Source organism: Colossoma macropomum, unplaced genomic scaffold (assembly GCF_904425465.1).
Source record: "Colossoma macropomum unplaced genomic scaffold, Colossoma_macropomum, whole genome shotgun sequence".
Classification (NCBI taxonomy): domain Eukaryota; kingdom Metazoa; phylum Chordata; class Actinopteri; order Characiformes; family Serrasalmidae; genus Colossoma; species Colossoma macropomum.
Genome location: NW_023494803.1, coordinates 18,494,250 through 18,507,734, shown reverse-complemented (window position 1 = coordinate 18,507,734; position 13,485 = coordinate 18,494,250). Strand labels below are relative to the sequence as shown.

General features: G+C 38.6%; 1 protein-coding gene across 1 annotated transcript in view; it reads left to right on the top strand.

The window, feature by feature from the left end:
• LOC118824195 (pleckstrin homology domain-containing family G member 3) overlaps nt 1–13,485 on the top strand; it is a 71,532-nt gene that overhangs the window by 7,972 nt on the left and 50,075 nt on the right. Inside the window, exon 2 of the mRNA XM_036594190.1 lies at nt 7,099–7,181. Coding sequence (XP_036450083.1) covers nt 7,118–7,181 — 64 coding nt within the window. The 5' untranslated portion in view covers nt 7,099–7,117. The remainder of the gene's footprint in view (nt 1–7,098; nt 7,182–13,485) is intronic.

Here is a 13,485-nt window from a genome sequence, read left to right as displayed (position 1 = left end):
TTATTTAGCAAGCTTTTTAAAAAGAAGATTGTTCTTTAGTTCTCTTTCAGTTGGTATGGCAGTTATCTTTTGAAGCATTGACAGCATTATTATGTTAATTCAAAAGCATAAATAAAAGGGCAAATTATATGACAGAGTGTCCTTTCTTTCAGTTTTGGTTTTTGGCTGAGCATCTCCTGAATTTTAGTTTTGGTTTTGAGCAAGAATTTTCATTTCAGTGCATCCCAAGTTAAGTCAGTGGAATTCCCCATAAATGTTAGCGATACTTCAGTCTTTGGGTGCTTGAATATGTGTGTTATGGATAAATGATCGGAACAAGCCAGAGTCGGAATCTGTTGACATTCCCCACGCTCAAGCCAACAGCACATGAGCTTGCTTAAAAATAAATAAATAAATAAATAAATAGATAGATAAATCTTGGTGGAATTCGAGCCATGAAAATTCATCATCAGTGCAGTGTGGGTGGGTGTGGGTGTGTGTATATTTTACTGTGCATTCTGGACCATTTCACTGACTTTTGATTGTGTGGGTGGGAGAATTGGAGAATTCACTTTGCCAGGCCCTCAGTGGAATGATTCCCTTAGATTCAGTTGTTCAGGCATTTCTCAACAACTCACTTCATTTTATTCAAGTATCATATCACCATTAGACAAGTCACATTGCCTCTAGAGCACGAGTTATATTACATTCCCTGGCAGAAACTTCCTTTTGTATGTGTTGACCTAGTATAAATTAAGAGATTCTCATGTGGTCACAGTGATGTCACTTCCTTCCTGCACAAGCCTTCCTGACCCTCAACAAAGTATTGCAACATACTCGTTATGTTGAGTAACTCCCCTTCCTTTCACAGTACACTTGGACTTCTTCGTGTCAGAATGCACTTAAGTTTTCTGCACAGTCATAAGTCTGGTTTACAACCCTGCGTAGCAGAGAGAGTGCTCTCATATGAGCCTTTACAAATGCTTAGATTTGTTTTTATCTCATAAGGTAGTAGCGATGCACCGACATGGGGTTTAGCGAGGTGATGGCCATAGATGATGTTTGTCATGTTCTTATCTGTCGATGCCTGTACATAAACATTTATGCATGCACTTGCATTAGACATATAGAGAAATATAGAACATTTATATAACGTTACAAATGCAGTAAAATGATGAAAATCAAAACATTTTAGCAAAGTAGCACAGTGACTGCTCAGTAGCACAGTGACTGCTGATGTTCATAACGTCCATAGTGAAATATTAGTTTGAAATAGCTGTGAAAACTATACCAAGGATGAAGATTTTGGCGAATCCCAATGACCAGCCGGCATTAGTGGGTGACTAATAGTTAACCGGCAACCCTAGAATCAAAGAAATTTTCCATCGAAATAGAATTTATAAATCAGATAGTTAAGGTTCTGAAATCTTATTGGCTGAGCCATGTTCAAAGCACATTCAAAGCAACTAAAATATATATGCACATTTATTAGCACACACATCAACATTGGGTATTAATGCACCAAGATTTAAAGTGTTATTTGTATGAACTGTGGAATGCAGCACTGATAAGTGGGGCCAGAGATGTGCATACATACCTATAAACCAAGGAGCTGACAACTATAAAACATTCATGATTATATGACCAAATGAAAAGTAGTTGATGAAATGACTGGAATATATGATGATGCACTGCGGAAAGTTCTATATTCTAAAGTTCTAAAGTTACGTTTATCTCTCGTTACTAGCCCAAGTTAAAAGGATTGTGAATGTCATGACCCAGGCTAGCTTTGACTCAGTGGGCCTCATTAGCTCACAAAAACCATCACCATCCACCACGTCCTTCTATATAATTCTGCACACCTATGTGTGATTTCCTTGCTCTAACATTCATCATACTTGCTCTCGGAGAACACAAACGTAATAGTTCTGTTGTAATTGTTTGTGGCTTTCTCGTCCTCTAGGAAAATGGTTCTGAACGCAACTATTTTAACTGCACACGTTCAATACAGATAAAAGGCAGTCTTAATATAAACCTACATATTAGAAATGAAATCAAATTAAATGTGTTATACTGATAAATGATTGGCATTGGTCATACAAACTTCTGTTTGTCTGATTAAATAAAAATACTGACATCGTGCTATTATCTGCCTGTACAGATGTCCGACACTGATATATCTAATATCATTGTGTATCCCTGTTGAGTGTTTTGCAGCGTTTCTTTTCCAGTGTTCTTCAGGTGATCTGTATTGATAAAGGAACAGCATGTTGCACAATGTTCTGTTTAGTTTAGCACTTTGCCTCGTCTGAGCCCAATAAACTATCCAATCATATTTAGACCAACAGTTCTCATGGTTCTTCTGAGGGCTGTTACTTAACATGGTGTTTTACTGAGGTAACCATAGCTCCCATGAGAGGTTCCAGAAAACATTACCACCTATAGAGGAACATGCAGAAGATGGTAAACAGAGGAGATGACTGGCCATCCCATCTGTCTCCAATTAGAGTAAAAGTCCCAGATATCCCATGGGTTGGTGGTAATGTTGAAGGACCGGTCATTTCACGGGTCAGGTTTCGGTTAGCGCGTTTTATCAGCTGTGGGAACAAATGCTCTCCAGTTGTGTTTGACTCTGTGCCTGGTGGGTAATTACACATCTGTGCTAACCTATGTGGTATTTTCTTAATCTTGGCTCATTGTGGCAGCAATAACAGTAAAAGACAGATGGGAAAAGGTTGTGTTTTTTTTTGGCAGAAATATAAATGCTGACAGTGAGACTGAGATTTTGTCTGGCAACTCCCAGACCAGTCCATTATGTCTTTTGCAACCTTATTTTTTAATATCCAATCATGTCACTTTGAATTATTGGTCAGTTACAAAATAGTCCTGATATATCTGGTAGTTCTTTATCACTGAGTTTGGCATGAAACAATGCACCGTTGGAGACCATTACTAATTCTTTTAAAATATTTTGGACTGATTTTTGTTTAGGGATGCACTGATGTAAAATTCCTTAAGCTGATCTGATGCAGCTGTAAAAAACGCATTATTGTGGCTGATACTGATGTCAGTAACAGACTTTTAAAGACAAGTTTGCACTCTGTTCAGTTTATGATATGCATCTGCAGAAGACTAAAGCTTAGAGATCATTAATCTATTGGGAGGGCTAAATCAAACATGACAATTATTGCAAACAACTACATAATTATTTGTAAATATATTATTTAGCAGAGCTAGTAATGGGACAAACATGGAAAGCTGACTTAGAAACAAGACTTTTGTCATGACATATCAGGTAGAGATGACATGATACCACTTTCTTTTCTGTTACCGATACTGTCACTTGAGTATTGGCCTATACCAATACGAGCCAATGTTTATAGTACTTATTATTTATAAACCATACTCAAACTACTCAAACACTCTGCTTCCCACCTGTTACTGATATCGCACAACATAATCATGTGGTCCTGATTTTATGACATGACTTATTTTTGTGTCAGAATTGGCTTGTATTGTTCTATTTCTTTCCCTCATATATTCAGTCCAGTAGTATTTGTTGATATGTGTCTGATGGCAACACACAGTGTCAGATCAGTGCCATCTCTAGTATCAGGCATAAATTCAAGATATTAGTGATGCATTTTAAAAAATGAGCCCACCTTGTAGTAAAACTTACTTAAAGTCCTTCAAAAAGTCAGGATTATTTCATTTCAAATTATACTAGCTTTTTACTGGAAGGGATCATGCTTCCTAGTATAATATCTCCAGAGTAGAAATGATGCAACTATTAAATCTTCCTTTTCTATTTTTCACAAACAGTATACTTTTAAAGGCATTGTGGTCTGTCCCCAGCACTTATATGGTGAAATAATGGTGGTCCCACACCATAAATACCTTTTTGAATGGACAACCAAGCCATCTTTCACACTGTAAAGTCAGCAGAGGAAGTCTGCTCTGACTAGCAGGGGTGGAAAATACTAATTGTTATATCTTCAAGTATTATTTTAGAGGATTTGTGCTTTACTCATATTGTCGAACTCAGAACTTTGCTCTTGTATTATGGAAACCGAATACATATACCTGTACTTGTTATGTACAAAGTCTTGTACAGAACAGCTTAACTTTGCAGTTATCCAAGTATCTCCATTTATTTTTATATCCGAGGATTTAGCGATATCATACATAAAAAGAAAATCGAAAGTCTATTTTAATAGCCTAAAATATGCGATTACTTATTGTTCTGTGGGTTCTGCCATGTTAACCTGAGCTTACGGTATTGCAACGCAGCGACAATAATGATTTGGGAGGCTGGTTAATTGGATGTTTCTCACAGTTTCCACATGTTTATGCCCACAGCAAAGATTTCTTTTCATTTCTCTCACCAATGAAGTTCCCACACTTATCTATTACTTTTTTAGACATCCGACCACTTATTAGTGTGAAATACATCTGCCCACAACTATGCTAATTTGTGTTTGAGTAAGGCCCAGTACCACCCACTGTTCACCAGATCACACAACTCTGCATCACATACCACCAAAATAGTTTGTGAAAAGTATTTTTTTTACTTTTAAATACTTGAGTATGTTTAAATGTTAATACTTTTTGACTTTTACTCAAGTATGTTATTTTTCTCTCATTTTGTCACAGTTTCTCTGCACGTTTTCTACCCCTGTCGACTCGTAAGCATTTTGCCAACATGCTGTGGCTCTAATCACTAGTGAAGGGCCTTTTGTAGTTGTAGTTGTAAAACTAGCCATCTGAACGTGTTTAGGAAGCTGGCGTAGAACCTGCTGAGCTTCAGTGAGAGCCGTTCAGCCGCTTGGTCGCTGCGAGATAATTGACAAACCTCTCGTGGCAGTGGGTTTCGGCTGAGCTTGCTGTCAGCTCATAGCAATGGTCAGTGATCACACTGAGGAACAATGTGGACCTTAATCCCTGAAGAATTTCAGCTGCTGTGATCTTTGATCCTGTTGCGCTCAAGCGCATTCCCCTTTGAAAGGCAGAGGCTCCACTGGAATCGCAGGAGAGGAGTTCACGGGCCCAGTCTTCTGGATTAATTTAATTCAAGAATGGAGAAATAATTCATGGTTGTGAGGCTTCATTACTGATGTGGGAAAACACAGTGGCTCGCCCCACCCTATTAGAGGGACTTGCTGCATGACCATGACTGTGTTTGTGCTGCTCGAAGTAGCCATGCAGCTTCTGAGGCCCTGAGGTTTTCTGCTCTTGTCCTAGCAAACTTTAATTTTCTTTCACTTTCTTGAATGGGGTCCTTCTTTAACTACTTGACTTTTGTTTTGGAGCGTTCCTCCAGTCAAAAGCTGATTAGATATGTAGATTCAACATGGTGTGATGTGGGATGTTTGGAGAGTGCTATTTGAAAGTCAATGCACAAGCCTTCTTGCAGGTCGCAAATGTCATTTTGATGGTGATTTGAAGTTGAGAATTGGTCGATGTTGTTAATCTTTGCTTTTTGTGGAGTTTGTCCATTAACTCAGGAAATAAATAGAAATTTTGCACTAATGTTTGCAAATAAATGCCATATTTACGTTGTTCCCACTATAGATTATTTTGATTTCATTTTTGAAATCAACAAAACCTAATAAAATAAATCTAAGTTATCAGGGTTGTTCAGACTTTTTAATATGACTTTAGTTGTCTTTTTGTTAGTTTGATGATCACTGTTACTTTTGTCCATGACAAATCTGCGCTAAGACAATTTTGGACAGTAACTAATAATAAGTCACTATAAAAGCAAAGTTTTGAGCTTAGATTTTGGAATTAGCATTTTTTGATCCACAGAAATCTTTATTATTTATCTTTAGCAAGTTTCACAGCTGCAGTGCAGTGTCCCAGCAGCCCCAGGGCTTCCTCTGCCTACAGACCCACGGTGAGGTGGCGAGTGGCTGGCACGAGCTAGCACAGAACACTGGTTTAGTCTGTGCGCTGGAATGGCAGGAATTTCCCTTACCGAGGTCGATAACGCTCCACAGCCATTTCCCTCAGCGTAGAGGGCAAAGCAGGGGGCAGCTGGAATGCATGGGCCCTGGTCAGCTACGTGTATCTGAATGCACACGCTTTGAAATGCAGTCAATACAAGAGGAAGTCTTGTCAAAACATTATTGAGTCACCAGTGAATGACAGCTTTGCTTCATCAAAGGTCACATGTGTGGAGAAGGAAAAGGTTAATTTGTGGTTTGTGTAAAGAGCGAGTGCTGCTGGGAAGCTTTTAAAGATCTGTGTCGTAAAGGTAATGTGACTTACTAAAACATATCCTCATTTCATTCAGTTGGGTTACAGAAAGCTTATCCTCAGTGAGGAAATGTCTGAAAGCTTTCTGATCACAAGCATGAATAGACAGTTCAAAAAGGAACCTGTATAATGTCCATGTAGGGACTGCAAGCAGTGTTTGGTACAAACAGCTCATAATCACTGGCACAGGGCCATTTATAAACAGTCATTAGATTTGCTTATTCTCAAATATGGCTGAGTGATATGAGGAAAAGTATCATATAAAAGTATCATATAATGAGAGTTAAAGACTGTCATGACATTTTGAGACACATATTAATAATGCCACCTTTAAAAACTGCCATCAGAACTAATTTTGCTCTATTGCTATTGAAACATGCTGTTTGTCAGTAAATATAAATGATATCCACAATATGCTCAGAAAAGCACATTACGTATCATGATAATAAAATTGACAAATAATCATCGTATTATCTCTGTTCACAAATCTCAGTTAAACATCACAGTTAGATGTGAGACAAAGCTGTTCATTAGATATTAGTCACTGATGCACAAGAACAGAAAAATATTTAACACTTTCTAGAAAAAAAGTGCATTTTAATTTCTGGTAATAATTGATGATGATTAGTTATGCACCGTAAGTCTGTTAAATCTCACTTAATACACTAAATATTATGATGCATATTGTGCATCATGAAAATTTCTGTCAGATTCAGGTTGTGAATAATAGATGTCAGATTATACCAGGAAGCAGTTATTCTCCTAGACTATAGAGATGGACTTTGGTCAGCCTGGCACACTAACACAATTTTCATTTGTGAGAGTTTTTACATCAGTTTTGTGTCCGTGTTGCTTTTGCAGTCTCTGAAGCTTGAGTGACATGCCAGAGGAGTCCCACAACAGTCATTGTCATCGTCATCAACATCAGGGCTCGATGGGTGAAGGTAAGAAGTATTCTGGTCTTGCTTTTCATTGTAGTGATTTAGTCAGAATTTCACTACATTACAGTGGTCTTATTTCTGAGGCCTTTTTTGGATTGAAGTGACATGTTTTGTTGATTTTTCTAAGTAAAAATAAGTTAGCATATCATCTACAGAGGAAAGCTCACATATTGCATTTTCTGCATATTTTACTGCACATTTTATATTTTTGTTTATTTTCTGAGTTTACTGTGGGGGGCGGGTAAAGTATAAAATGTGCCTTAACTTTTGCACAGGCCACATTTTATATTTTATTGTTTTCAAAATTTGTTCAATTCAGCAAATAAACAGTAATTGTGCATTAAATTGTGCAGAAGTGTGTTCTCTGTAGAGGATGTGTTAACATATTTTCCTTTAGAAAATCAACAAAAAAATGTCGTTTGACCAGGGGAGCCCAAAATTTCACATGATTACAAACAAAAACACACCGAGATAAATGGTTTTAAATAATTTGCTAGACTTTTGCACAGCACTGTCTATATATTAAAATTATGATTGTGCGGACTAGTGAAAATATCTCGGACGGTGATAAATATATCTGTAGTAAGAAAACAGTAGTTCATAGTGCTTTAAGACTCAAGATCTGTGTATTTGAAGTTGCAGTTTGAGCTGGATCTGGCTTCAATGATTTGTCTGCAGAGCCACAACAAGTGCAGGAATGTCTGAAAATCAAGTCCAATTAGTTTGATTTGGCTTGGCCCGGTGTAACTGTACAGCCAGTGTGGAAATATTTTGTAATGGATAGACCCAGCCTTTGTATAAGGGGTGTAATTTGACAACCTTGAAAAAGCTCCCTTTATGTTTTTGGTCTTTTTGTGACTACTGAATGCACTTGGCACTGATATGTCCTCCTAGTTGAGGAATGACAGTATGTCACTGGCTCCCTTTTAGCCGGCTTCTTCTGTCGCATGGTCAGCGAGGGCCAAGAAGAGGCCAGAGCTGGGGAGACCGGAGCTTTACCCAGTTCTGTCCGTCCACACTCTCAGGAGCGCTGTGTGCGCCGTCTGCATTTGCAGTCTGTCTAGACTAGAAGCTTGTCTTTCACTGTTTTCTGTCATGAACCTAAAAGCACTGACAGCTTCATTCAGCACCATTGCTGGGATTTGCCAGGCTTTGTGCTGGGATGAGTAAATGACAGGTTGAGATGTACAATGGCAATCTTGTGTTTCTGAAGGAGGTGATCGATAGCTGAAGAGAAACTGAGGGAGGAGTGCAGATGTTTGCAGGAGGTCACCATGCCTCAGGTTAATCCCTTGGTGGGGTGGGGAATCACTCATCCCTTGCATTTGCTTCACTTTTACTGCTTAGCAGTTAGAGTAAATGCTTGGTAATATTTTACTTTAAAAAATGTTAAAGCCAGGATTTTGGTCCATTTATTCCAAAGCAAAGTTCCTAGATTAGCCGTGGATATTCACTGGCATTAGCATAAAAAAATTAACATTAACACAGTAAAGCAAATTCTTTTGTTCTTTTATGTTGTAAGATGGTTAAAAGAACACAAGTTTCTCCTTCAATTCAGCTCCAGTCATTGCAGGAATTTGTGAAATGGAAATTATCTTGATTTTTCAAAATGTCTTTATAATTAAATTATTAACCTGTAAAGAGTCATTTGGTGTGGTTTGATGTGAAATGCTCCTTTCAAGAGAAACTTACTGAGTCAGATATGTTTTACAGTGGAAGTGATGGGAACCAGATGTCTGAGGAGTTTGATGCCTCTAAAAGCTCCCTCACAGGAAGTTATTATAATGGTTATGAATATGTTGATGTCTGAGACTTTGTTTTATTATAATTTCTATAAGGCAAAATAGTCCAAAAAAATATTTTCAGATATAAAAACCCAGAAGACTCATGTAAATTCCGTGGTGACTTTGGATAGTAAATATATTTGCTATAGGCTATATTTGTGTTGCAGACATCACAATCCCTGTTGCTTTCATTTGTTTGTTTGTTTTGGGGGTCACAATTGTCTCTGAGAAATTAGAACATGTAGACATAAAGATTCAAAATGTAAACAATGTTTAAGGGTCACAAAGAAAAGTTATTTTTATATTTTATGTTAAAGGGTGTAGTGGAACTACTTGCATGAAAAATAAGCACCATAGTTCTACAGACAGGTATTCAGCAGAGATGAAGAAAAGTAGAAATAAACTGCTCTCAAACGTATATTGGTAGAACCTCCAGTAGCGCTGTGTGCCTCTTAACAAGGCCTGGGTTACATCTGAAAATAACTAACACTGCATTTTCTTGCTAAAAAACAGAATTACCAGTTACATCACTGGCAAAAAAATCATCTCTGCATTATCCATGGCTTGCCAGTAGTACAAACGATACATGTTTACAGTAATTGTGAAAAGTCCAACACAGTGAGTGGACAAAAGCAGAGCAAGCAGAATTGCTCATTTTTAAGGGTTGGTTGAATTTATGTGAATTTGTGATGGCAAATTCCTGGAGGAACTGGTTATTGTATTTTTTGTTTGGAGGAAGTAAACACATACTACCCAGAAATATTAGGGTTTTTAGGGCAAAGCCAAATATACACACTATATACAAAAATAAACTAGACTGAAGTTAGACTAAAAGAAAACGGCTCCCTTTGACCTCTTAAGGAAATTGCTTGTGCTTGCAAAACTGACTGACCCAGTCTATTGGGTAAAGCTTAGAAACCTCCTGAAAGACAGGGTCAGTTGGGATCTCTATAAGGACTGGAGCTTTTCCAGACCTATAGGCACCATCAAACTTGACTGAATGACCCAGCTCTAGATGATGTCGTTAAGAGAATGATAAAGATCCTGGACCTTATGGCTCTTTCACCACATTCTCTGCCCCAGGACATCTGCAGGGTCAATGCTCAGGGTAGCCGATAATCTCCTCTATTCAACTGCAGGCACAGAAGAATAGCATCTCCCATGCATGAATGGTGCAGCCTAGCAAAAGACGAATAGTGTTTTGCCTCATCTGTCTCTTGCAGTGCACTGAAAGAGGGTTTAGGGCAGGAATTTACTGTCTTTTTATTGCACTGTTACAAATCCCACCCCTCTCTCTGAGAACTCATTATTTTCTCTGTGACTTCACTGCATATCATTAGTAGGTTTTTTTATTTTTTTATTTTTATTTATTTATTTTTTTTTACAAAACTCTTCCACTGGATTAGACCGATTAGCTTTCCACTTTCTGTTGCCCTTCCTGTTGCACTTTTTGTTAGCTTTCATTGCATAATAACTAGAAGATTCTAGTCTTCTAGGGAAGCAGCACTTATTGTGAACATTAGCTAAATGAGGCATTCCACGTAGCCATGGAGATTTGCTCCAGCTATGCCTTTTTAATTGGGGGGAGATGGTCACGTGAGGGAGAGTGGCCGGCCTCATGCCGCAGTCAAGCTGTGGAGAACCCTCTAAAACATCAAATTTCATCTCGGGCTCACCCCTCTCAAAACTTGCTCGTTTGACTTCGCACCCACTTCCCGCCTCCATGTGTGGGGTGTGTAGTCACTCAGACTTCACTCCACGCTGACGTGCCAACAAGGTCACAGGCTCCACTGTGGATTTTCAGCTTCGATGGTAACGTTTACAATGGGCTTACACCTCTGACATCCCTCCAGACAGATGGCCGGTGTTGTTGGGAGGAAATGGAAGTTTGAATAGAGGCACTTCAGAATGGGGTTGGGGGGTCTATGTAATGCCAGTGGGGTTAATTGGCTCTATGGGCTCCTGCTGTTCCTATGGAAAGGTAGGATTGACTGTGGTGGTGTTCCACATTGAACCCTTTGAATGAGCTGATGTTTGAGGGAAAGATTTTAGGAATTAATCTGCTGCAGCTTTTTTTGATGTGTGGGCTATTGGTGGTTCAGCTCCTGAAGGCCTCACCAATGGGAGAGCTAGCTTGGCTGTATCTGCCTAGACACTACAGAGAAAATCTTGACCGGGTAATTTTCCTTGGGCATTTCAAGAACCCAATTAATACTGCTTACTTACTTACTATTATTACTAGAATATTACTACAATACTTTGAGAGTTTAAATTTAGCACTCCGCATTACAGCATTATAAAATGAAATAAAAATTACAGATTGTATATTCTTCTTTCACAGTAACCATTAGGCCTTCTTTGAAGGCCTCAAAGGCCATGTGAGATCTCTCCCAGTGCTGGAAGCTAATCATTGGCTGCTTATCTCCTACTTGATTTGATAGAACCCCTTGGAAGATAACATCATACATTGAGTTTACTTGCCCTGTAGGCCGACTACAGACTCTCCATGACTGTCACAATGTTGTTTTTCACAAGTTGAATATTTCTTGCTCTTTGTCTGCTGGTTTCCGCCTGTGGCTATCTGCATATTTGGCACATCGCAGACACTGTGCTCCACACTGAGCCCTGTAATCTCTCCAAATTATAAGGCAGAAGTGGAGAACCGTAAAGGCTAAATGGTTTTAAATTGTTGGGTTTCGATAATGGTGACGAAGATGAAGATAACCCCGTGATATGACATTTCAGTTGTGTCTGTGTTATGAGGAAGTTGGTATGGAATGTGTAGCATAAAAATAGCATCAGCACAGCCCTACCTAATGACTTATGATGGTCTGTGAAGTCAGCTTGTCTTGGGTGTTTATAGGGAGTGAGATTCAGCTGTGCTTATAAGAAACATATGGCAGGCAAATGGAATTGAATGCTCAAACCGGTTGCTTTCACTTTTAAGCGCTTGTTAAGGGTCTGCAGTAACTGCTCAGTGATTGAACTTAACCTGAGTGAGCCGTGGTTTGACTTTGCCAGGTTATTTTGAATGCTTGAATGTTGGTCTGAATTGTGTGCTTAGTCCCAGCTGGTAGATGTGCAAGTTTGCTCTGCGCTAATGACTGACAATTTGGTGAAACTCCTCCAGAGAATGTGGAATGTGCTCATTGTTTAACCAGGCAAAAGCATTTAATTAGAATATGACTTGAGGGGATTGCTTGGCAGTCTAATAAAGTTTTAAGTTGCAGATACCAGCCCAGGAGTGAGACTAAGTATGGCTACATTAGGCTGAAATGCCAAAAGCTGAAGATCCTGAGTTGCTGGTTTATCACACCTGCCGTTAGTATATGTAAAAGTGCATTAATCAGTGTAGCCTTTTATACCGGCCATACACTACACCATATGTCAGCGGGCTTACGCACAATCTATTTTTGCAGTTTTCCTGTGTGGGCTGCCACAAAAAGCAAACACACTACACTCAGGCAAAACCTTTTTGGACACATACCACTTTGCTTACTGCACCATGCCATGTTCGCACTGATCATTAGGTCTATTTTGTGATGGTTTCCAGTAGGGCTGGGGCAAAAAACAATTTTGAAAAACAGGAAAATCAGGACAAAATTATTTTTATTATTATTTTGTTTTTTTCTTTATTATTATCAAAAACCAAGGTATTTTACAGTTAGATATATATCTAGGACAGTTAAATTTTGCACCAGGCAGGATGGAAAAGCCTTGAGTCTGAGGAGCTCATCGTTGCTTGTAGTTTGAAGCTTCAAGCTAAGCAGAGCCATGAATTCCTACACACACACACACACACACACACACACACACACACACACACACACACACAGCACAGCTGCAGAGCTTCAGTCCACTCCACTACTAGCACTCTGCATCTTCTTTTTTTTTTTGCCCATGTGCCAGCAGTGTGACTCACTGCTGTGTATGTAAATGAAGTAAAACCAGGACTGGAGTTAAAGGATTGACACGCGAAGTGCTCATGCATACAAAATGACAAATACAGACTTTTGTTATTGATAAATTGATAAATGGTCCCAGCCTAGTTTCCGTAAAATATAGCATATTAGTGCACAGTTTTTTGGGTTTTTTTTTGCTGAATTTAACATGTTGTAAAAGAATCAACATGAAATATAATCATGTTAAATTCAGCAATAAACAGTAATTGTGAGTTTAAAAATGAGCAAAAGTGTGTTCTGTGTAGAGGATGTGTTAACTCATTTTCACTTAGAAACTCAACAGAATGTAATTTGATCACAGGCACCCACACTTTTACACAAAACAGCATAAAAGAAAATAACAAGAGATTAATACTGTATGCACTATGACTGTTGACACCCCTTCTAATTATTGAGTTCAGGTGTTTCAGCCACACCCACTGCTAAGAGATGTATAAGATCAAGCACATGTAATCTTCATAGGAAAACACTGGCAGTAGAATGGGTCATACTGAAGAGCTCAGTGACTTTAAATGTGACGGTGTCATAAGATGCCACCTTTGTGACAAGTCAGTTTGTGAA